Consider the following 26,590-nt stretch of genomic DNA (forward strand, 5'->3'; position numbering starts at 1 on the left):
TTATAAGTGTTTAAATAACTTGAAAATAAGTTTAATATTACATAACTGCATAATCCCTTGACAAAAAAAGATGAAAATTTCACAATAAAGTTCAAAATATCATGCAATCAATTTTTTCTAATTCCTATTCCTCTTGACTCTCTTGATTGACATTGTCATTATTATCCGAAGCTACATTTGAACTCTCAGTGGGCATATCAACTGGTGAAATTTCTTCAGATGATTTCCTCTCATTTTCAATCACTATTTCATGATCTGCAATAAATGAACAAATTTAGAAATATAATTTAGTGAAATTTGCTTCTAATGAAGAAAGAAAAAATACATAAAAATAATCATATATTACCGTCATCTTGAAAACCACGCAACCAGTTACGGGTGCAAATAAGAGCCTGAAAATTATCAAGAAGAAGAGTGCTCCGATATTTTGTAAGAACCCGTGAACCAATGCTGAATGCAGACTCACTTGCAACTGTAGTGATTGGAATGCTAAGTATATCAGTTGCCATCTTTGAAAGAATTGGAAATCTACCTTTATTAGTATTTCACCAATTAAGGACATCCAACTCTTGATATACATGAGGCTGAAGTATTGCTTCATCCAGATAAAATTCAAGCTCAGACTTGCCAATAGACATAAAATCCATACTTGTGTAACTAATCCAATCCTGCATCATGCAAAAATTTGAAGTAATATATGTCTTAAACAATTAAGATAAGATTAAAAATATAAAAAAAAATTGACATCTAAAATTCCTTGAATATTGCTTGTTTTTGTTGAAACACTAAAAGTAATGGAGGATTGAGCTTGATATCCATGTGTTGGCATTGTTGAACTTGATCCAGCCCCAACTTCAGAAATATAAGTCATTTCTTTATATTGATTAAAAATATATTTCAATTTGCTTTGAATATTCCCAATCCTCGCATGGCAACTTATAGGATCAATTCTGGCATACATATGTTGTATCATTTGAAGCTTCATTCGTGGATCAAGCACAGCTTCAATTGCAAGATAGTGCTATAATCATTCCAATACTTATCAAACTTGTCTTTCATTCTTTTGGCCATTTCACAAATCACAAGATCACCATTGAGCATATTTTCATCCAACAAGAGTTGAATTTTTGACACTTGAGAGAAATACAAATTTGAAGTCGGATAAGATGACCCAGACATCAACCTTGTCATAACATCAAATGGCTTCAAAAAATTGCACATCTCCTCTCCTCTCCTCCACTCTTCATGTGTTGGGCAAGATGTGAAACTTGTATCATGGCAAGATAAGCTGGTAAAAGCACGGCGATATTTTAATGCACTCTCAAGCATTGCAAAAGTTGAATTCCATCTAGTGGGCATGTCCATTCGCAAGCCCATTGAACAATCAATTCCACTAACTTCTTCAACACATCGCTTGAAAGTAATCATCCTTGCCTCTGATCCTCTCACATATTTAATGCTGTCCCTAATCTTATTTAAAGCTGTACTTGTCACTTTCAAACCCTCTTGAACTATTAGGTTTAGGATATGGGCACAGCACCTTATGTGAAAAAACTCCCCTTCACAAATCAAGCTTGTACTGTCTTGTAAAGCTAGCCTCTCTTTCAATTTGTCCTGCATATTATCATTTGCAGAGGCATTGTCTAAAGTGATAGAAAATATTTTCTTATTGATCCCCCACTCCACCAAACAATCATATACTTTTCTAGCCAATTCTACTCCAGAATGTGGGGGTTCTATGTGACAAAAAAAAGTATTTTACTATTTAACATCCAATTTTCATCAACAAAATGAGCAGTCAAACATAAATAACCTTCAGAGGTTACAGCTGTCCAACAATCAGAAGTCAAGGAAATTCTTCCAACACTATTTAATAATTTTTGTTTCAAGGCTTCTTTGTGTCCATGATACACTTTCATGACATCACTTACTGCTGTTTTTCTAGTAATGCACTTCACATTAGGATTCAAGACAGTAGAATAATGCTTAAACCATTTATGCTCAACAATAGAATAAGGCAAATCATGTTCAATTATCATCATAGACAAGGAATGCCGCACCTCTTTTTCATCAAGCTTCTAGACCTCAACTTTCCTTCTTTATCCATCAACATTAACCCAACATCATGATACTTAGCTAGTTGAGGACAATTCTTAGCATGCCATGCTAGATGGGATGTGCCATCAGCTCCAGATCCTGCTAGATCTTTACTACAACCATTACATCTAGCCTTTGTTTTTCCATCAATTATAACTTTAGAAAAAGACTTCCAAACATCAGAGGTACAAGTTTTGACTCTTTTACTTCCGGAAAGCTTCCCTCCTTGTTCAGAAGCTATTCTTTTACTAGAACAAATAGATTTTTCCTTCTTATTCTGGGATGCAGACACAATCGCAGCATTATCCACTTTACTAGCATGCAAATTATCATCCACCTTACTACCACTAGCAGCCATATTTCTATTACTAACAGAACCCCCAATTTCAATATGCTTCTTTTGACTAGAAGACATTATTTATGCATATAATAAGACATATAAGACAATTAAATAAAATTAATTAGCCACCACTAGTCCACTAAACAAGTTAAAAGAGAGAACATGAAAAGAAACATTTCATTCAAATTTTTATCATCAATCTAATCATAGTTTAAGCTCAGCAAACAATTAGAATTTTCATGTCAATAATCAATTTATATAAAATATAATTATTACCAATCCACATTTTTCTGATAATCAAACATTTAGTTGGAAAAGTCAAGTCACGACAACTTAAGTTAAAGCATAAATAAGGACTAAAATTTCTAATCCATATAAATGCAGCAACAATTAGTAAATCACAGAGCAATCAACTAAAAGATTTTATATTATTTGAATCCTATCGAGAATCACAGACTGATCAATCCATGAGATGAAAACAAAAAAAACTTAAAAAATCAGACGATAAAAGCTCACTTATGCTCCCAGGGATGGCTGCAGTGATGCGAGGGAGATATATCTAAAGAGTGTAGAGCCAGAACAAGAAGGAAAAGAGGGCAATGGCGAGGCAAGGAGATCTGAGATCTGCAACAGTGTGATGCAAGGAGAACTGGGATCTAGACAGGCCAAGAGAAGAGGAGAGTTACTGAACTCACTGGAGAGGCTGAGACGAGTCTTATGAGATGAGAGGAGGAGAGTCAGAGTCACGATCAACGGATCTGCATTGTCTCTAATCTATGTCATTTTTGAGTATTTGAGCTCGGTCATCTATATCTCTCCTTCATCTGAGTTACTCAATCTAACTATCTAAGCCACCGAGGTTCTGCGTCGTGCCGTCGTTTATAGTCTCGTTCATCTCGTGCTTGCTATGCTTCAGTGTTTGTGCCTTCTGGTCTGGCTAGTCATAAGTGACCGCACGTCTGAACTCTGAAGTTCTCTCTGTTTTTTTTCTCTTCAGCTTTTACGGTTTCACCTTCCTCCTTCAGTGCTTTCTGATTTCTCTTACTTGAAGATGAGTGTGAGTGTGTGACTGAGGTGAGCTGCGGGCGTGCCGGTGTGAGGGCGTGACTAACTCGTGAGGCTCTATGATCTCGCTCTGAGCACTAATTCTTGACTGTTGAATCTTGAGCAGTGTGCTGTGCAGTGAGCTATTTGTTCTCACTTCTCACCGTCAAGCAAAAATTAATTAACAATTAGAACAGTGTTGTGCGGTGTGTGTGTCAGTGGGTGTGTGTCTGTTCTTCTGAGTTCTGACTAAGAGTTAAAATAAAAAAAATATGATACGGGTATTCGGGCCAAGCCCGAACCCGTTCGAGCTTGGCCCGAATTTTGTCGGGCTTATTCGGGCTGCCCGAATAAGCTTGAACATTAAAAAAATATTTTTTTATTCGGGCTCGGGCTTAAAATTTTTGGCGGGTTCGGGTTGGCCTATCGGGCTTGGCCTAAATTACCGGCTCTACTTAATGTGCTTTAATTATACATTATTTCCAATTAAAGCTTGAAACTAATTTTTAATTGTCTTCAAGTGGCAAAGCTCCAAACGTTTAAAACTAATGGAATAAATTCCAATAACATGCTATTATGTTCATGAAACTCATAATTAAATCGTGATGAAGGCTTCATCTAGTCCGTGTCTATATACAGTTTGAGAAGTGCAATGTATCCAAGGCCTAACTATTTAGATTTCAAGTCCTTCTCTCCTCCTTTGTGTTTCTTTAATATATTTTGCTAGTCTTTGTTGTTCTATGGCCTGTTAATTTTTGTAAGAAGAGTTTGTTTAATCTTGAAAAGCTACCACACAATCAACCGATGTGGCAGAATAATTTTTAAGGATAGTGTCCTTAGCCACGACTTAGACTATGATTTTACTCGCTGGTGCCGATATTATATTCTTGAGACGAGGAGTTTGGTGTAGCCAAGAAGTGTGGAAGTTGAAAAATGTAAGAAAAAGTCATAGAAAAAGAAAGAGGTAAGCACAAGCTTTATTTTGAACCAAGTATCTTGATATTTAATTAAGCTTTCATAGAGTTACACTTTTACCTTGCTTTTGTAAAGAGGAAACATTAGGATTTTGATTATGTTAAGACCATGGAAATGATATTGAAAGAGGTTTAGGCATGATAGAATAAGTATTAAACAAGTTTAATGAAAATTGAAAGCTTAAATTTAAAGGGAGGCACTGTCCAATTTTCTTCAAGATAAAGCAACGAATTTAATCAATTTTAAATTCATGAAATATGATTAAAAATTCAGCTTGATCATTGTAAAAATATGAAGCATGAAAAATATTGGAAGCAAGCATAATCTAGGATCTTAAAATATCCATAATTTTGGCTAAGGTTGGTTCAAGGGGAAGGAGATGGCATTTGTTATATTTGAGTTCAAAAATGAATTCCTCATGAAAAATTGAGTTGGGAAATGATGGTACAAGAATTTAATGTCAAAGAATTAAGTAGGAAGTAAGTTGTCATATACAGACAATGCGATTTTTAGTTCTAACAATTATAATAAATATTATATGACAAATATTTAAGGTCATTGAGTTTCATGGAAAAGGAATTAGAGGATTATTCATGGGGGATCAAGTTATGGAAGCAAAGAAAACAAAGAAGAAATAGTAAAGTCAAAAGGTAGTAAACTTGTCATTCATTACATAGTATTTACAATTGTGTGATGATATGTATGATTTATTTTCTTCATTACATAGTAAACTTATACACTTGAATGGTATTGTATACTATTAAGATTCTCTCAAATCTCACCTTCATTGACTAACCATACTTGGTTATAAGCCCTCAAAAGAAGAGTTGGAGCAAGAAGCAAAGGTAAGTGAATGAAGAGAAAATTTTCCTATGGTATTATTTTGCGAAAAGATGAAAAGTATATAAGTGATTCCATGAGCTATGTAAATTCATGATATGACCTTGGAATATATAAGTGACATGTGGTGATGTATGATGACTAATTTAGAGTCCTAATCTAGCCTTGAAATCATGATTTTAATATGTACTATTAGTACTGTCCAGATTAGGCTCTTTTCAAAGAAAGGCTACTATTTCATTGTTCATAATATAGTAAATCAAGTTTAACGCATATGATAATTTTTATAAAAAAACTAGACACCTAAAGATTTCCAACAAGTCATAAACTAGGTCATTTGGACGTGTAAATCTTAAATTAAGAATTTTTCAAGTTATGTCACAAATTCTGTGAGAGAAATAGAATAGATTTGGAAAAACAATCAAACTGTGCTATTTGGAACAAAAAAGTTTTAAAATTTATTCTTATCATTTAAAGGACTTCAAGAACTTTCAAGAGAACATTAGAGCATCCTTATACAGTTTTTTTTAGATCTAGTTATAAATTTTTAAAGTTCAACAAAAATTCTAAACTTATCAAATGAGCAATAGCCTGATGATTAATTTGTGAATTTCAACTTATGGGCTTCAATATCTATTTCACTTGAACCATATCGTTTCCAATTGTATAGAAAAAATGTTAAAAGTAAGGACGTGACAAAATTTGTGTGAATGCAGAAATGATTTTGGGAGAGCTGTCTCAATTAATTGGCTTGATAGTATTTGAATTTGACTTAGTCAACAGTTATGTAAAATAACCATCTAATTTTGATAAAGAAAAACATCATGTATAAAAGTTAAAATATTTATAATTTTATTTATTATTATTATTATTTAATTTTAAATTACTTAAATCAATAATATTTGTTTACTTCAAAAACTTGGCCCCCTTGGATTTAAAGTATGATTCCACCCCCACCATAACCCATAAGGTTATGAGTTCAAATTTTGCTGCCAATGCGATACCTTATAATATATATACATATATAATTTTGATGGCTTTCAATTCAAGATTGTGCTTATTGTAACATCTCTCAATATCCATATACTATTAGAAGGCATTAACACAATCACCACATCATATACCAAACTAAAGTTCAAGAAAATTATTTAAAATGCTGGAGAACTCAAGACTTTTTTTAAAATCATTTGAAATCAATCACATATGAGATAATGCATAACAGAAAATTTTCTTGTATTCATCACTCCTAACACATGATCTAAAATAAAAGAATAATGAGACAAGAGGGATTATGAGTCACGACGTGCACTATATGCCCCACAAAATGTGGTGCAAAGCCACAAGCTCTTCCCCTATGCCTTGTATCGTGGCACATATGACATATTCTGCTGTCATATGACAATTAGCAAAAGTGAACTTTTGGTGTGCGCCATCTCCTCATACAATGTCTGATTAGAGCGATTCAAGCACTCACACAAAACCTATTTCATAAGCTAACTAATGAGAAATGTGATCCAACTGTTTGATCTAAATTTAGATACCTAAGTGTAAAAAGCTACTTTTTGTAAAAATTTCAAGCATCAAAGTGTTCAAATCATACTTTTTGTCTCATTAGGCCATTTTGAGCTTAAAATTAAGTCCAAAAGGACCATCTATACCCGATTGACTAATAATATCATCATACATACATACATATATATATATATATATATATGAAGATTTGGCCATTAAATTGTCCTTTTTACAATTACATACACTTGACCAATTGTTAGTACATTTATTACTAAATCACCACTTTTACACACATTCACACTTACACATGAAACAATCTTAGCCCACAATCATATTTCACAACATGTAGCACATTTAAACATCATTATGCTAAAGAAATTCCCCACTTACACATTTATAATCAAATCTTAGCTTATTCTCGCATATTTCACCATATGTCACACACATTCACAAATACAGGGTTAAGATTTACAAAACCATTACTTTTCATAGATAATCATGTGCACATGAATCATATAACAACTTACTCATTTACAAATATACAATAAAACAGATTCATTACACAATCTTTTGATTTTTGTAGCAATAGCACTACTATGACAACCTTGAGTCTTTCCCTTAGGTCGACTTACTATCAGAACTTGTAAAAATATAACGACGGGGTGAGATAATAATCTCAGTAATAGAATGACTCTTTACTACTAACTATCATAGGTAATTATAAACAAGTATTGCATATACGTAATTAAATAAAGCATATAATATAATTTTACAAAATCATTTTTCATAATAAATTATTACCACTAGCATAATCAACTATCATCCGAGCCTTCGTATCACCCCAACTGAAATCATAAGCTCAATTAAGCCAATATATACTCATTGACCTAAGCACACCTTTAATGGTAGAATCACTCGGTGAAAGGCATTCTATTCTACTTTTAAACTATAATTTCCCTTATCACGCACAATGATTGAGCTGTCGTTACTCCAACACCATATCTCACAGATGCTAAGGAGCTCTGATCTCCAATACTGCACCCCACATAGGCACTAAAAAGATAATCTCCAACACTGCATCTCAATACGTACTAAGAAGATGAAATTCTCTAACGCCACACCTTGTCAAGCACTAAGAAAAATAATGCTATATGGACTTCTCACTACGTCTCTCTATGGGTGAACTCTCACTCCTATGATCATACTTACATATCAACAAGCAGCTTGTATTCAAATTCACATAGATATAGTTATATAATTGTATATTTTCATAAAATCCATTTCTTTGAAATCCTTTTTTCATGTACAAACATTTGTTCTTCTCAGAAACATGCATAATCTAGAAATAATTTTATGCATTAGTTATAATACTTAGAAATAGTTACAGAAAATAATCAAGTAGAGAAAGTTATTCAGTTATATCAACCATTTTGTCATAAGAAATGGTTACCCATAGATTTCTTATACACGTAATGTAGAGTTGGGAATTTGGGCGAGTCAGGCCTATTTGGGCTCGCCCAAATAAGACCGACCCGAATAGGTCCGAACCCAAACAAGCCCGAATAACTAAGCTCGGCTTAAATTCTTTAGCTTCGGGTGGCCTGAATCCTAAATTTTGTTTTAAAAATCATTTTAATTAATTTTTTAACTTTAAAATTAATTATTTTATTTTATAAAAAATATAAAATATATATTTTTGATACTTAAATGATGTATAAAACTCAAATATATGATATTTTAGCATAAAATGACTTACAACTTAAAAAATTAATTAATATTTATTATATTTTATATATTTTTAAAAAATAAATTTTGTTATTCAGGTATTTAGGCCAAACTTAAACCCAATCAGGCTTGGCTCAAATTTCTTCAGGCTTATTCGAGCTTGGCCTAAATTGAATAGGCTCGAACATAAAATAACTATAACTTTTCAAAGCTCGGCTTTAAATTTTTTCGGACAGGTTCAAGCTAGCCCGTCAGGCTCGGTCGAAATTACTGGCTCTAACGTAATGTCTCCACATGCTTCCTCTCTCAAGTTACATGCACCACACAACAATTTACATATAATTAGCACTATTAATCAATTAGTCAAATTGACCACAAATATTAATTATCACTAAAAACTACATTTAATTATCCTTTCTTTTACTTAGTCAATCGAGGCTCATTACAATACAATCACCCATTTCTATCACTCCTGTCAATCCCAACATACCTCCTTCACAACTTCATTCCTATCTTCCTTTAGTTAAGAGCTAATTTAAGTTTACAACTTCAAAACTTTATCGTTTAACTTTAAACTAGTAGCAAAACCTTAATTCAACTTCAGAAAACTTTTTCATTATCAAAGGGTAAGGAACAAATCCTTTAAAACTTCTCAATTTAATTTTTCTATAACTTACACTAAAAAATTAGGGTAGAATTGAAGCTAAAGACAGTACAAAACTTACCCCATAAGTTATTGGTTAAAAATATCTCCTAAGGCTCCAGCAATCCTTGCTCTAGCAGAGGTTCTACCACTTCTCCTCTACCTCTTATGTTTTCTCACTTTTCCTCTCTAGTTTCATGAGCTTCCACATCTAATTATCCACTTTTCTATACCGTGTGCCATGGCACATGCATCACTAGCAATGGCATATGGCACAATGAGAGAAATCCTTATTGCACTTATATGCTTTACTTCAAAATATAATCCTTTTACCCATATCTGCTCATTCAACATTTTAAAAAGTTAAAATACCAAATTGTCATCCAAAATCCTAATCACTTACTAATATACTAATTTACCCCTAATTAGCAATCAGTTTCAGATTTAAAAATTCAGGACGTTACACTTATAATCAAGAACAAATAATTTTTTAATAATTTATATTTTGTGGCATATTGGATTTCAAAGTGGCATCACATTCCTAAGTGATTGTGTGGGTTCAAAGGGTTGGCTGATTTTGATTCTTTGGCACCTTTAGGTCATATCAAGAGCACCTTAATTAACTTTATAATTTAAAACAATTCATTAGAAACGAAATGATTTTAAAATATCATCTAATGAGATAGGATTTGCACACTAAATAGTATATAAATAAACTTAATTAATTCTTTAATTATTCTAAATAAAACCATTTCAAATAAGATTCTTAATTAATTAATATACTAAAATATTGCAAAGTCATGGTTAGTGATCTGGGAATAGTTCATTCACCTTAAAATCAACAATCTCATGAGGGAAGAGTGGTGGATGACCATCCTACATGCAAGTCCAAACATCACTATCCGACATGGTCTTCAGAGTGAACTAACAAGGATACAGAATGAAACTCAGGGAGCCTGGTGTGTGAATGAGTTTGATTCAGGGGATGAACGAGTTTGACTCACTATCCTGCTAAACGAGTTTGACTCATCTCGACCTCAAACAAGCCTTTTAGATTCATTGCGAGATAGGTTTTGCATGAAAGTTTTGAAAAGCTGGTTCAGGAGAAGTGGGATCGTTCGGAATCTTGGTGTGGCAAGACTTCTAATTTTGCCAAAGTATGCACCGAGTGGAATGAAGAACTATTCAGGCACACAGCTTCCAGGAAAAATAAGATATTAAGAAGATTGGAGGGAATTACGAGAGCTCTCGGTGATGTCGGAAACAAGCGCCACCTTGAATAGTCACAATCCAAACTCTGACTAGAAATTAAAGTAGTGCTATTACAGGAGAATCTAATATGGGCCTAGAAAGCCGAAAATAATTGGGCTTGATGGGAAACAAGAATTTCACGCTGGCGCTAATGGGTGTAGAAGAATTAATCGAATTGGTGCACTCCAAAAGCATGATAGGGAATGGGTTTTTAATGTTGAAATTTTAAAATTTATTCACTGAGGAGGCTACTTCTCAATCAAACTTTGATCTCTCGTGTCTACTACCCAACTATTGAAGAAATGATGTCGAGTCATTTTGGTCGTACCATTGAGGATGAGGAAATTACTGATGCCATTAAGAGCATAGGGGCTCTTATGTCTCTTAGGTCAAATGGTTTCAGTGCAGTCTTTTACCAAACCCAATGGAGTCAAGTGGGGGAGTCTATTATCCCAGCAGTCAAACATTTCTTCAACAATCCACATGAGATCAAAGAGGTGAATGGCACACTTATTGTCTTGACTTCAACAAAAAACAAAAAAAAAATCCCCCGAGATGGTATGTGATTTACATCCTATTAGTTTTTGTAATGTTATATTTAAGACTATAACTAAGGTTATTACTAATTAGATGAAGTCTTTTCTCCCTGAGATCATATTACCTAACCAATGCAGTTTTGTTCCTGAAGACATAGCTCCAATAATATTATTGTGACTTGGGAGGTGATTCATTCATGAGGAAAATGCAGGGCATGCGTACTTTCATGGCCACAAAAATTGATCTGGATAAGGCTTATGACAGGTTGAATTGGAAATTCCTAATGAACTACATTCAGGAATTATGTTTCCCTCCTCAAAGTATTGATGTTATTCACCATTGTATTTCTTCCTCTTCTATGCAACTTCTTTGGAATGGTAACAAGTTCGATTCCTTTGTCCCTTCTAAAGGAGTCCAATAAGGTGACCCGATATCTCCATACTCATTGCCATTTGTATGGAGAGATTTGCTCATCTGATTCAGCAGAGTTGAAGATGGCATCTGGCATCCTATCCTCCTTGGGATAGACGGCCTTCGAGTGTCCAATCTATTTTTTGTAGACTACATCATTTTGTTTGAGGAAGCTTCTCGTTTGTAGGCTGAAGTTATAAATGACTGTTTGAAGATGTTTTGTGAAAATTGAAGGTGAATGCAACTAAGACACGAGTTTCTTTTATAAGAATGTTCATAACATTCGAAGGAAAGAACTGAGTTCGATATTGGGCTTCTCCAGAACAACTGATCTTGGACGCTATATAGGAGTTCTCGATTGCATTCAAAAGCAGTAGATAAAAATACATTTAGGGATATTATTGATAAAGTGAAGAAGCGCTTGTCTTCCTGGAAGGCCACGGCTTTGTCTTTAGCTAGATGTACAACTCTCGTCTTTGCCATGACCTCAGCCATCCCTAGATATACCATGTAAACTGCTTTGTTACCTGTGCAAACCTGTGAAACTCTTGATCATCTGAATAAAATTTTCATATGGGGGACTATCATGGAAAAAAAGAAAATCCACTTAATTTTGTGGAATGAAGTGGGGAAGAGCAAGAAAAATGGAGGGTTAGGGATTAAGCATGCTCGGTCACAGAATCAAGCATTCTTAATAAAGCTTGGCTGGAAGCTCATGAAGCAGAAAGATGATCTCTGGGCTAAAGTTATTTGGGTAAATATAAGTGCGGGAATGACTTAGTGCCCGTTATTAAGAAGTCTAGATCAGGATCCAACATCTGGTTGGGCATTAAGGCAACGTGGGATAAAGTTCTTGAGGCATCAGAGGTTGTACAGGAAGGTCGAGAGGTTCGATGGAAGCTAGAGAAACTTGGAGATTTCTCAATCAAATCAGCTTACCAATACCTTAGAAAAGAGGATAGCATCAGAGATACCATATGGGTTAACCTCTAGAAAATGAATGTCCCACACAGGTGTAAGTCTTTCATGTGGCTTGTGCTGCATAATAGGATCCTCACTAATGAAGCTTGAGTCCACGGGAGATTAAGCATGGATGCAGGCTGCCAATGGTGTCCAGATATTAATGAAGATGTACTCCACATGTTTACGAGATTGTCCTCGGACTTACCAATAATAGAGCAAGATCGTCAATCCTTTTCATAAAGGAGTCTTTTTCGGCTCTAATCTTGCACAGTGGCTACGGCAAAATTTGATAGGTCCTGGAAGCCATATGAACAAGGAATGGACTTGCAGCTTTGCTTTAAGTTGCAGGCAAATATGGCAAAGACAAAATCTGCATTTTTTTAAAAAGAATAACAAAAGCAATGAATCTCTTCAAGCTCGTGTGGAATCAATCAAGTTGAATATGACAACCCAGAGATTGTTAAGGAATGCCAACCTCTTAGGGAAAAACATGAACGCGTCTAGAGTGCATTGGCAGGTTCCTCCTCATAATTGGATTCTTGTGAATGTGGATGGGGCCTTCTCTCTTACCACTGCCAAGGGAGGAGGAAACGCATTCGGTGCTCATCACTCCTATGGGGTGATTTGAGCCTTTTATTTCTCTTGTTGTTAATTTAAAATTATTTTTTAAATATTTTAATATTATATTTATAAAAATAAAATATATAAAAATTATAAAAAATTATTATTAAATATGGATTGTTTTTTATATTATTAGAGGATAATAATACTCATCACTTTGATAAGATTTGAATAATCTAAATTTAAGCTTTTTACTTTTATTTTATTGTTGTTGAAATAAAAAAATGTAAAAAAATATAGAAATCTATAATAAATTCCTTTATACCAATCTGGCCAATACAGATTTAATCTAAATCACCAAGTTTAATATTATTTTTTAATAATTTTTATAAATTAACTATTCAGATGTATTCTAAACAATATAGATATAATTTGAAAGGTCCAATTTAATATTAAAAATTTTATAATTTTAATTAATTGATCATCTAGATATATTCTATACAAATCATATTTTATATTATAATTTTTTATAACTTTTACTTTGATAAATAAATATAATATAAAAATATTTAAAAAATTAGTTTTAATCAACAGCAAAGATCATTTTAAAAAAAAAAACAAAATGAAGGGCCCACATCGCCCCATAGGTGATGAGCATATGAGCACCGCAGTAGGTCCCGAGGGAGGATGCAGAGGTGTGCTGAGAAATCATTCAGGATTATTTGTTTCTGGATATGTGCATGGCAATGTTGGAACTGATAGTTAACCTCTCCTTCTGATGCAGTTAATTTAATTTTTGCTGATTGTAATAACCTCAACTCCAGTTAGTCAAGTTGTGCCTTTTTTTCTATCCAAAATAAAAAAAAAAATTGGTTCATTAAAAAAAAAAACACCCACGTACACACTAAAATCCCACTTTCTAAAAGAAAACATCTTTTTTTTTCTATTTTTAATAATTAGTGTTTGATTTTGCATTTGCACACTTAAGGTTGTTCATGAAACTGCTGAAATAATGTGCCTTTGCATTTTTCCAATCAGGGTTTGTACAATCTAACTGGACCAGCTGATTCAATTAGTCCGATCAGAAATTAACCTATGATTCAGTGAACCTATCAAGAATTGGTTAGAATCGGTCAAAATTGGTGTGAAACTAATTAAAATCAATTTACATCCGTTTTAAAAAAAGAATCTCAATAACCTAAACTTATATTATTTTGTGTTTTTATTTGTTTTGTAATTGATTTTTCTTTAGTGTTATATATATATATATATATATATATATATATAGAAGCTTGTCTTGGTATGATTAGGCGATTTATGTGACATATTTGATTATTTTGGTCATTTTCAATGGACAATCAATAGTTTTATTATAATTTTGGAGCAATTACTATAAATTTGACTTGTATGATAAGAATATGATTAAAATTATTTAAAATATTTTAATATTTTATAAATATTCTATAAATTTTATTCTTTTAATTTAGACCGATCGAATCACGATCTGACCATAGTTCAATGAACCACAATCCTGATTAGTTCGATACACTGTCCGGTCATGATAACATTACTTCCAACACAAATGAAAGTTTACTCTAATATTTATTGACAGAACCAATCTTTTATTGTTATATAGTTTTGACTACTAACTCTTGTTGGCCAATAAGGTTTCCGCTTTAAGATGGATTTAATTTAAAAATGAACCTTTATTATTTGTAATTTTATCATGATGGGGCTGGTATGTGGATGCTGACTACCATTTCCACCGCAAACTTACACTATTTGTAATTTTATCATATCCCCAAAAACAAATAAATAATATTTAAATAATGGAGCCCAGGAATCCCATATAACAAGTTGATAACAAATTATAATAAAAGACAAACAAATGTATTTCATCAATGGTTAAAATGTTATGGTAGTACTAATAGAACAAGTCAACATTTCTGGACTTGGATTGATTTCTTTTGTGTAGTAACTCCCAAATCACATTCACATGAATCTCAAATAACATTTATAATAATTTTTTTAACAAAAAACTTATATACTTAACTTTATATACTTAATATACTTGCTTTTAATTAAATCAAGATCCCTGCATTTTTTTATAAATTATTTATTCTTAAAAAATCTCTTGTTATTACTATTATTAATACATTAAAATTCACTTATTTGAATTTTGAATGGATAAAAGTGTATTACATATATAAGATTGAGTACTTAAATCTTGTTTGGCCTTATCAAGATACCCCATAGAGATATATTTTTTTATTGTAAAATAGAAGCATCAAAATTTATGTACATAGCTCGACTAATAAAATTTTAAAAATCCACTTGGAACTATAGATAAAAAAAATTAAAAAAAATTGACAGATTAATAATAATTAAATCCTTAATAAATTTTTTGAGAAATGATTTGAAAATACTAATTCAAATAATTACAAATTCAAGAGCTTCAACTGCATACATCACATTTAAGCTTCAAATGTAACTATCAAATTGAAATTAAGATTATTCTTTGTAACTATCTAAATTGGTACTTTCAACTCATTTTTAAAAAAAAAATATTAAAAACCTAACTATCATTAATTCACTCTTTTGAGATCTAATTATCATTTTTTCTTTAAAAAAAACCCTCCAAAGATACCAAGAATGGGGACAAACAGAAGCCATTTTCAAGTACATTAAAACTCACAACTATAGGCCATTTCCAAGTCCTGAATATGTAGTTACGTTAAATAAATACACCAAAAAATCCCCGAGATACTTATAAGGCCGCCAATTGATACAACGGCTCCACACAATGGGAGTTTAGATTAAGTCTGAGCAAGAAGTGATAATCCACAAGTTTTCTAGGATACGAAGTAATGGAATAACCAAAAAAGAGTAAAAATTAAAAAAGGACATATAAATAAGAACACCTATTAGCAAACCAATTGCAGCCTCTGCTTTTGTAAATCATCATGAAACTCCTGAAAATCATGAAAACACCTATACACTTTACCTTTTCCTCAAACAAATTATAAGAGAAAAATTTGGGTCACAGTAATATAATCAACTTGCTTTCGTGTTGACATGATCAGAGAAAAATTTGAAGGAGGATTTTCAACTTGTTCTGTTTAGATGTGAGAATTCTGGTGAATTACCCTGAAGCCAAAAGCCAAAGCATAATTAAAGATGAAATCAAAATTGTAATCCAGCTCATAAAAGCAAAAGCAACAGAAATCTGATACTTTTGGCATTCTTCTCCAAAATTGCAGTGTCCCAAATCATTGAAGTACAAAACTGTAATGCCAGCTGAGGCAGAAGCTGCTGCTAGAGATAATGTTGATGTTACCTGTGGACAACAGTTGAGAGGTAGGAATATGTCAAATGTTGAAAGCGATGAGCACACAACTCTGGCCACACGTTTACAAGGAAAGATGGGCCGTTTGGTACAGGGAACAAAAAGGAATGAACAAAAAAGCAAATTTTTTTTAAAAAGGTCATTTTATGGGCAGAAAATATCCCTTCATATACGCAAAAGTAATGACAAGACAGTTATCATTAACAAATCTCTTTCCGTTAAAGGGTGTTTCATAAAAAGAATTGAAAAGGCATTTCTTTTTCGTTGCATAAAAGCGTGGGAGGTGTGTGTGTAATATTTATATCAATATTAATGATTACTAAACAATAACTATTTATTTCATTTTATTTTTTTAATTCCAGGGAGGAGAAAAGACATTTTCCAAAGGACAAAATCCCTTTTCTTTTGTTTTTTGGGTTCAAATTTTCAATTTCATTTCATTATAATCTGTGTAACAAACAACCCCTTAGAATCATACAAGTTCGAAGAACAGCAAAAAGTTAAGCAGGGGCTAACCCAGTCTCCGACCACAAAGAGGCTAACCAGTATGGCATTGTGGATGACCTTCTTTCTCATCCAAGCATATGCATCCAACAAAGCAAGCACGAAACTCCATATGACTTGTAAACCCATTGAAGCTAGCAAGTAACTGTAATACAAGAGATTTTATGATGGAACTCTACTGCTAAACAGATAAATATGCAGAGATAATAGAGATTAATGACCAACAAATCAGGAGAAATACTGGGGTTTGATAATAATAATCCCAAAAGGCTGAATCAATGTTACAAAAGACACTTCAGCGATTCAAACAAACCCTATTCCCAAGTTACAGCCAGAACTCACAACATTACTATGGAACCCAAACACATGCAATGCTATCTAAGCATGCCCTCTGGTTTTTGAGAGCCAGTCTCTCCCTTGAACAAAACCCAAAAGTGATGACTCCTCCCCCCAAATGAAACTAACGGCTACTATAACCCAAAAGCAAAGTGCACAGTCTCCCACACCAAGTTCTGCTAAAGCAGACCTAAAACCACTATGAGTCAATACTAGGTTTGACTAGCTTTCTCCTTAAGAGTAAGGAGAGCAAGGTCAACGTTCTGCCCCTTAGAAAGATGCTTTCCCTTTTCTTGTATTTTTCTGAATCTCCTCTTATAGGTTTTTCCAGCAAAACAGAGTCTATCATTACCCTCCCCTAAAAGCTTCACCTTGTCCTCAAGGGGAAAATGTGGAAATTGCCTAGCAAAAGCAGCCGCATCCTCCCATGAATTCTCAAAGTCGGGCAGATCTTTCCACTTGACTAAAACTTCCAGCTGGCCGTTCATGAGTTTGCGAGCTTTACAAATGTCTTGAGGCTGAACTTGCAACTCCCATTCAGCAGAAAGAGCAGGCGGAATAGTTGGGATCACAGCAGTAGAGGAAATTGATTTTTTAAGTTGAGAAATGTGAAAGACAGGGTGGATTCTAGCTGTAGGAGGGAGTTCCAGCTTGTAGGCCACCTGACCAACCCTCTTGATAACTCTAAATGGGCCATAAAAGCGTGGGCTGAGCTTTTCATTGATCCTTTTAGCCAAGGACTTCAACCTGTAAGGTCTAATTCGCACATATACCATGTCACCCACCTCCAACTGTACATCACGCCTATGCTTATCAGCTTGCTCCTTCATTTTTTGTTGAGCCAAGTTCAGGTTTTCCTTCAAAACAGCAATTATGTGATTGCGGGCTTGAAGTTGGGCATTAACAGCCTCAATTGGTGAAGGTTCATCACTGAGCTTGCAGAAAACGGGTGGATCTCGTCCATATACAGCCCTAAAAGGTGTCATTCCGGATGCACTATGGTATGTGGTGTTGTACCAATATTCAGCCCAAGATAACCATTGAACCCATTGGGTGGGTTTTTCAGTTGTGAAGCAACGTAAATAAGTTTCCAGCCCCCTATTCAGTACCTCAGTTTGGCCGTCTGTTTCCGGGTGATAAGCGGAACTAAGGCGTAACTGAGTTCCAGCCCGGTTAAATATCTCTTGCCAAAATTGACTGATAAAAATTCGATCTCTATCAGACACAATGGTTTTTGGAAAACCATGCAATTTGACAATCTCATTCACAAATTTGACAGCAACATCTTGGGCAGTAAACGGGTGCGAAAGAGCGAGAAAATGAGCATATTTAGTGAGACGATCCACCACAACCATGATTGTATCGTACCTCTTGGCTCTAGGAAGCCCGGTAATGAAATCCATGCTAATATCTTCCCATACTTGTTGAGGAATGGGTAGAGGTTGTAACAGCCCAGCTGGGGATAAGGCTTGATATTTATTTTTTTGACACGTATCACATTGAGCTACATATTGCTGAATATCCTTCTTCATGCCCTCCCAATATACCACCTGAATCAGCCTTTTATAAGTGCGTAAGTAGCCCGAATGTCCTCCTACCGGTGAGTCATGAAATTCTTTGAGTAATAATGGAATTCTACAAGACCCTCTCGGTAGGACCAACCTCTCCTTATAGTGTAAGCACCCCTTTTTAATGCTGTACCCCTCGACACTGTTGGGCTTTGTGATAAGTTGCTGCATCACAGCCTTGAATTTAGGGTCCGCCATCACCTCTTTTTCCCAATCTTCAATTTCATCATACTGCCATAAGGAAAACCCATTTATTTCTAGGTTCTTCTCTTGTCTTGAGAGCGCATCAGCAGCCCTATTTTCCTTGCCCGGCTTGTACACTATCTCAAATTTATACCCCATTAATTTGGATACCCAGTGTTGTTGATTTTCCTCAACAATTCTCTGTTCCAGCAAAAATTTAAGCGCCTTTTGATCAGTTCGGATGATAAATTTGTGGCCCATAGGTAGTGACGCCACTTCTTAACTGCCATAACAATCGCCATCAACTCTCTTTCATAAATGGAACACTGTTGAGCCCTGTTAGATAGCTTTTGGCTATAATAAGCTATTGGCTTGCCCCCTTGCATCAACACTGCCCCCACACCCGTCCCAGAAGCATCAGTTTCGAGTTCAAAAGGAACAGAGAAATCGGGTAAAGTCAACACAGGAACAGTTGTCATGGCTGTTTTGAGCTTCTCAAATGCCTCTTCAGCCACGTTGGTCCATTTGAATGCATCCTTTTTGAGCATATCAGTGAGTGGACATGCTATCTTCCCATAATTTTTCACAAACCTTCTATAATAACCTGTCAGCCCTAAAAAACCTCTCAACGATTTCACATTCTGAGGTTTGGGCCATTTGATCATGCTCTCAATCTTAGCCGGATCAGCTTGTACCCCTTCTTGAGATATGATGTGCCCAAGATATTCAATCTTCGGTTGGGCAAACATGCACTTCTTCAAGTTAATCACCAGTTGGTTCCCTTTTAAAATAGAAAAGACATCCTCCAAGTGCTTGAGGTGAGTAGTTAAATCACTACTATAAACAAGTATATCATCAAAAAATACAAGCACAAATTTGCGTAAGTATTCATGAAATACCTCATTCATTAGTGATTGAAAAGTTGAGGGAGCATTGGTAAGTCCAAAAGGCATTACCTTGAATTCATAGTGCCCCTCATGTGTTCTAAAAGCTGTCTTTGGTTCATCTCCAGTTTGTATCCTAATTTGATGATATCCTGATTTGAGATCCAGCTTTGTAAAAACAGTTGCTCCTTTAAGCTCATCAAGCAACTCATCAATGGCTGGAATGGGAAACTTATCCGGGACTGTGATCTTGTTTAAAGCCCTGTAATCCACGCAAAATCTCCAACTCCCATCCTTCTTTTTAACCAACAGCACCGGGCTTGAGTAAGGGCTGTGACTTGGCTGTATAATTCCAGCCTTAAGCATATCCTTGACCATGTTTTCAATCTCATTTTTTTGGGCATGTGGTTACCTGTAGGGCCGTATATTTGGGGGTTGTTCCCCGGGCTTGATGACAATCGCATGATCATGAGGACGGGCTGGTGGTAATCCCTCAACTGGTTGGCAGACCGCAATAAACTTATGGAGTAGTGATCGAATTTCTGGAAGCACCGACTGGGCATCATGCATGTCTCCCCCTTGTGATAGACCATTATATTCAATCATGAAAACCTCCTCTCTTTTCTGCACTGATCGAATTAATGATTTGAGGGAGACTTGAGTCTTAGCCAAGGTAGGATCACCTTTTAAGCATACTCGGTTACCCCTTTTTCCTATTTCCATTGTTAACTGTCCCCAATTCATCTTCACATCTCCTAAGGACTTGAGCCATTCAACCCCTAGCACAGCATCTACTCCACTTAGAGGAAAAGGGTAGAATGTTTGAATAATATTGAGCCCCTGTACCTTCAGACTAAGGTCCCTACATCGTTGGTTCCTCTTAAGATTGTAGCCATCCCCGACTGTGATCGTATACGTAGGAATTTCTTCATAAGGCATCTGCTTCTTGGTCATGAAACCTTCTGATATGAAGTTATGGGTTGCTCCACTGTCAATCAACACTATAATTTCTTCACTCTCCATCACTCTTTTCACCTTTATCGTGTGATTTCCCCCCAAACCAGCAATGGAGTTCATTGACAGCTCCATTTTTGTTGCTGTCATATCCTCCTCTTCATTAATTCCTGTAAGTGCGTCCCCCTGCTCGTCATCTTCTGGCTGTTTTGGTGGTTCGATTTCCATGATCAACACATGTAGCTGTTTGTTTCTGCATGTGTGTCCTGGTCCGAACTTATCTCCACACTTAAAGCAGAGTCCGAGTTCCCTCCGTCGCGTGATTTCGGCCTCTGACAGTCTTCGCACAGTGTTTCCTCCTCTGGCCGAAGCATGCCCAGTCAAAGAGCTTGCTGTTTTTGACTCGTAACTCTTCGTTTCAGTCTTCCGCGTCGCGTCTGTTGCTGTAGAAGGGACCACCGTGTTTTTCCAGGGATCCGCCACGTGCGTAGCTCGTGTATAATAAGTCTGGGTTGAGTCGGTTTTTGGCCCACCTAAAAATTTCTGGATTCTGGGTACCCGAATTTCTCTGGCCCGTTCGACTTCCAGGTTCCTCTCTTCAACCCGAATGGCCATTTCCATCACCTCGCGTAACGTGAAAGCATTGGTGAGTTTCAACTCTGCTCTAATCTCGGTTCTTAATCCCCTTCTGAATGCTGCGACCAAATACGCTTCAGGTGCATCCTTCAAGGGCGCAGAGAGACGTTCGAACTCCTCTACATATTCTAGGACCGAGCCTTCTTGCTTCGCTGCCAACAACATCTCGTACTCATCTCCCAGCTGAGAAGGATGGAATCTGCGCAAGGCCTCGGTCTTGAATTCAGACCAGCTTCGCAAGGGTGTTCTAGTGTCAACCCATTGGTACCAGTTCAGGGCTCTACCTTCAAGGCATACTACTGCAGCCTCCAGCTTCTCTTTCTCTTCCATGGAGTTAACCTGGAAATACCTCTCTACTTTGAAGAACCATCCCAAAGGGTCTTCTCCATTAAATACCGGTAACTCCAGCTTTCTATACTTGCTAGGTTCTCTATCCGTTCCTGCACTTGTCTCTGCTGATTCTTCTTGGTGGCTCTTCCCACTCCCATGTAAGAGTGACTCGCTTCCCTTCCTATTTTTGTCTGATAATCGCCCCAAGGTTCCGCCTAAATCCTTCATCATGTCTCTAAGAGAAGTCACGTCTCTAGTTAGACTCCCCACTGTCTCCTTCAACTCTTGCAACTCAGGGTCAGCGTATTGCACCCTCTCCTCCATTTCTCTCCACACACAGGTCCTTAAATCGACCCGCTCTGATACCAAATGATGGAACTCTACTGCTAAACAGATAAATATGCAGAGATAATAGAGATTAATGACCAACAAATCAGGAGAAATACTGGGGTTTGATAATAATAATCCCAAAAGGCTGAATCAATGTTACAAAAGACACTTCAGCGATTCAAACAAACCCTATTCTCAAGTTACAGCCAGAACTCACAACACTACTATGGAACCCAAACACATGCAATGCTATCTAAGCATGCCCTCTGGTTTTTGAGAGCCAGTCTCTCCCTTGAACAAAACCCAAAAGTGATGACTCCTCCCCCAAATGAAACTAACGGCTACTATAACCCAAAAGCAAAGTGCACAGTCTCCCACACCAAGTTCTGCTAAAGCAGACCTAAAACCACTATGAGTCAATACTAGGTTTGACTAGCTTTCTCCTTAAGAGTAAGGAGAGCAAGGTCAACGTTCTGCCCCTTAGAAAGATGCTTTCCCTTTTCTTGTATTTTTCTGAATCTCCTCTTATAGGTTTTTCCAGCAAAACAGAGTCTATCATTTTAGCACCAGATTGTTCCTCAACAAACATCCAAAAATTTGATTGGAGCAACAAGAACACGATTTCTACCAATGAATGATGGTGAATCAGTTTTGGTGAAACATAAATCATAAGAATATCTTGAAAAATATGGAGAACACACATGAAAGGAAGAAATGACAACTTATAATATAGGCATACATCACACTGCAATGAGGTTTTATTAACAATCCCCTTCCTTAGCCAACTTCCTTTCCATCTCCCCTAAAAACCTAGTTTCCTACTTATATGCATTCATTATAATTGGAAGTTCATTGTGCATTGAACCTCTTTTACATGAAGAACCAAAACGCCTATGCCATTTCAAACTCAATTTTAAATTTCTTAGCATCAAAGCATATGAAGCTTAAGAGAAAGGCTTAGAAATATGATGGAAGATAACACCATGATTAATTAGATAAATTCAGAGAGGTAAAAAATGATCTCATTCAAATTCTCTTGGGAACAAATGGGAGGGAGGAGAAGGCCCAAGAAGAAATGCAGTGTGGGAATATGACAAAGCTTGAGAATCACAGAAGACTTACAAATCATTACCTATGACCTACAGCAGAAGATTAAGGAAGGGAAATACCACCAGTGAAGAGGATTACACTGAGGGTGCTGGCCGTAAGGGTAAAAAGAAGGGCTGAATAAGTAGGTTTTAGGTGCAGCTTGAGGGTAGGAAGCGTGTCATGTAACTTTCTGTGTTTTAAATCTTCCATTTCTGACAGAGAAAGGCAAGGTTAGTCTTTTGGAAGTATAGTGAGAATTGGGAGAGTTCTGGCCTCTCGTAAGTCCAGAGTCTGTGTCTTTTATTCAGTTCTTGTTATTTTGTAATCATTATTTTGACTGTAATTTATGCATCTGGGTGTATGAGGGACATGGGTTGAGCATGAGCCAGCTGTTTCTCCTGTAGTCTGAATTAGTTATTTAGTAAAAGAAATATCAAACCCAGTTTCATGCCATCTTTCTTGCTGTCTATTTCTGGTTATAGTCCTGTATCATCTTGTTATAGCAGTGCGTTCTAAACAGAATACATCAAGAAAACCTCTAGCAAGCCGAGAGTAGTGCAACTTGCTTCTTGAATTCTATGTAATGCAGTCTAGCAAACTTAAATGAATTATGAAACTAAAAGTCAATATGCCATCTGTTGCAACAGAATCGTCTTGAAATCTATTTGTCCAGTGCATAAGTTTAAATTCTATAGGGCAGGTGGATGCATTTAGCCAGTGCACATGGATATAATGTTTAGGTAGTCATCGTGCCTAACTGAGACATGCAGGAGTATGGTCAACTGGGAGATATATTAGTCAGACATTAAAAGCATCTAGTCCAGGAACTTTATAAATCAGAAAGCAGTTATACGAAACATTCTGAATAGAAATCTCCATAGCATCAATTAGCAGGTTACATAGCAATAGTAAAGAATCAAGACTTACTTTTATAAGCATGTACAGTAGTAAACATTGCAATTACTTGGCAACAAGATTTCCACTTCTAGTTCACAAATGCTTTGAGAATTAAAGATTCTGCTTCAAGGACTTTGTGTATAGGAAAGGAACGGGATTGTGTTCCATCATATGAGAGAACAGTTGAAACTATCTCAGAAATCAGAAGCCATTATGTCAAATAGGCAAATAGCCATGGCAATCATCTTCTAACTATAAATATCTTTTTGCCCTGTGCAGAATCTAATATGAGCAACTGATTCAACTATTTCAACAAGCACAGACAGTTGATTCTTTACTACTAGGTGATCCTCACCCTTAGATGCGTCATTAAAAGACAGAGTTTTAGTGCATTTGTCTAGTTAAGGGAAATATTTATTCTACTTCCGGTTGCATTCCATACTTTGACAAGCAAGCAACTATTTCATAATATTGAGATCAGATCAATCATAATTCAAACTACATTACATGACAAGTAAAAGAAGTAGTACAAACGTTCAGTAGTACAAATGACATGTAATGAAGTAGTAACTGCTAGATTACTGAAACTGATCTCCTAAGATTGTTGTATAAAATCCCGATCCGCACAAGATAAACTGGGTGATTTCCATACATTTAAAACAAAAGTAGGGGCGTTAACCGGAATCAGTTGAATCAATCACTAACAAGTAACTAAGATCAAAGAGTTTTAAGAAAACTAGATTCCATCAACATAATCACTTCAAAAGATAATTTTACAATTCAGACAGAGAGGATACTCACCAAAATGCCGTGAAATTAAAGAAGCCTGATGTGGTAGCCATGGAAGCAATTGATCCAACAGCACAAATGCACTGTGAAATCCTCAGAACCAACCCCGTGAGGGTCCCAGGCGTCCCAGGGAAATCCTTCATTTTCCTCTCCAAAATTCTAAAGACAGATCTTTGGATTCTCACAACAAAACACCCATCTTAAGATTTAACCCAAATGCATAACAAACCACGAGTCCAAAACTTCCAATTACCCCTTACCTCTCCATATACAAACGAAAAGAAAGCAATTGACACAATCGAAATTCCAATCTCAAAGCGGAAAAAGGAGAACCAGACAAGAAGATTTTGAAGAGGAAGAGAAAGAAAAAGACAACGTGACTGAATAAGTGAATTAGATAACGATTTGTTTAAGAATTGCAACCACCACCACCACCACCACCAGCAGAAGAGAAAATCACAAACAGTCAAGGGCGTGACTAGGCAGCGACCTTATCGCCATTGTTGCTGTTGCTTGCGGATTACAGTGAAAGGCAAGGTTCGCTTACCCCGCGCCTTCATCATGAAAGTGGAAGGTCATCATGAAGGTGGAAGGCCTTATATAAAGTTTGATAGGATTGGACTCACCGAATCACAGCCGCATGCCAGGTCCACGTCAAGAAAAACTTGGGAGTCTGGTTACATAATGGTTATATAAACAAGTCCACCGTTCTAATGAATTAACCTTTTAAGAGAAAAGTAATAATTTTATGATAAAATAGTATTAGAATCAAGCTCAAGTTTACTCAATGGGTGAATTCCTCTGATGTGCAACTTGGCCAGAAGAATTATCGAGTCCCATATTAAAGAGGCTTAAAGAGATTTCTAATTATATAAACAGTTGCGCTACACATCTTAATAAATTAATTTTTTAAGAAGAGAATAATAATTTCATGACACACAGTTCATTGTTAATAGACTAATTTTTTAAAAAAAGAGTGATAATCCCGTGACACATGACTCAATAAAACTATAAAAAAAGAAAGATTCTTTATTGAAATTTTCAAACTCTTATTACCAACTTCAGATAACTAAACTTAGTAAAGAAAAAAAATTTGATAAAATTGTAAAAGAAATGTATAAATAAATTTAATGTAAATTTATTTCAGTTTGATTTTGATTTAAAGAAGCAAAATCATGAACCAATTTGAATCAAACTGAACCAAATCAATTGATTATGTCAAAAAAAAAACTAAATTTTACTTAAAATCAATTTTGATTAGATCGTTCTTAACATCCTTAAAATATGCCTATGATTTGAAGATTCGTGTAAAAGTGTACATTTAATTTTAACTTTATACAAGATTTTAGTTTAATTTTTAAATTTTATAAAATATATTTTTGTCATTTTTATTTTTTAAAAAAATAAAATCATAATATTAATATTTAAAAATATTTTATCAATATTAAAAAAATGACATAGACATTTTTTGTTAATAAAATTAATAATGTTAAAATTAAAGAATCCAAAAGACACTTTATAAAATTAAAATATTAAAATAAAATTTTGCATGAAGTTAACCTCAAAAAAAATTATACTGCTAAAAGTGTTTTTTTTATAAATATACAGATTTTATTTAGTTTTCAATGGTTGTCCCAGGAACAAAAACATAGGGTGAACGAATCATTAATATTAATAATATTCTCAATTAAAAAAAAAAGTCTTCACGTTCGCAACAAGATTTGATCTCATTGTTGCTCTTATGAGAAATAAGACACGTTTATTATTGTTATCTTTTCATCTTTTAGTGATTGTGCTTTAGTGAAACAACATCATTATCTATGTCTTACAGTGTTGCTTGAAACA

At 35.1% G+C, this 26,590-nt stretch overlaps 1 protein-coding gene and 1 long non-coding RNA gene across 5 annotated transcripts; both read right to left on the reverse strand.

The window, feature by feature from the left end:
* Nucleotides 1-11,614: 11,614 nt before the first annotated feature.
* On the reverse strand, nt 11,615-12,934 carry LOC129319364 (uncharacterized). The gene is made up of 2 exons (XR_008595485.1): nt 12,814-12,934; nt 11,615-12,708 (listed from the first exon to the last, which is right to left on the reverse strand). It is a non-coding gene; the product is annotated as an uncharacterized LOC129319364 (long non-coding RNA).
* Nucleotides 12,935-15,681: 2,747 nt separating this feature from the next.
* Nucleotides 15,682-25,315, reverse strand: LOC129320072 (CASP-like protein 5B3). Of its 4 annotated transcripts, none has more exons than XM_054965222.1 (4): nt 24,758-25,315; nt 16,789-16,894; nt 16,133-16,236; nt 15,682-16,046 (listed from the first exon to the last, which is right to left on the reverse strand). In XM_054965222.1, exons 1-4 carry the CDS (start codon nt 24,886-24,888, stop codon nt 16,019-16,021), a joined length of 369 nt encoding a protein of 122 aa, XP_054821197.1. In that variant the 5' UTR covers nt 24,889-25,315; the 3' UTR covers nt 15,682-16,018. The 4 variants fall into 4 exon arrangements, with proteins under 4 accessions (XP_054821197.1, XP_054821196.1, XP_054821195.1 ...); XM_054965221.1 differs by having other exon boundaries at nt 16,762-16,894; nt 24,758-25,311; XM_054965220.1 differs by having other exon boundaries at nt 15,682-16,236; nt 24,758-25,313.
* Between the last annotated feature and the right edge of the window lie 1,275 nt (nt 25,316-26,590).

The sequence above is a fragment of the Prosopis cineraria genome, unplaced genomic scaffold (genome assembly GCF_029017545.1).
Source record: "Prosopis cineraria cultivar Desert tree isolate PC_DT_omini unplaced genomic scaffold, ASM2901754v1 PC9, whole genome shotgun sequence".
Classification (NCBI taxonomy): Eukaryota; Viridiplantae; Streptophyta; class Magnoliopsida; order Fabales; family Fabaceae; genus Prosopis; species Prosopis cineraria.

Excerpts from the sequence above, each read along its gene's own strand:
- LOC129320072 (XM_054965219.1), bottom strand. The coding sequence starts at position 24,888 with ATGAAGGATTTCCCTGGGACGCCTGGGACCCTCACGGGGTTGGTTCTG. Across the intron at positions 16,895-24,757 it reads TTTAATTTCACGGCATTTTG|TTACTTGCTAGCTTCAATGG; the intron begins GTGAGTATCCTC and ends CTTGTATTACAG. Across the intron at positions 16,237-16,761 it reads TCTTTGTGGTCGGAGACTGG|GTAACATCAACATTATCTCT; the intron begins GTTAGCCCCTGC and ends TGTTGTCCACAG.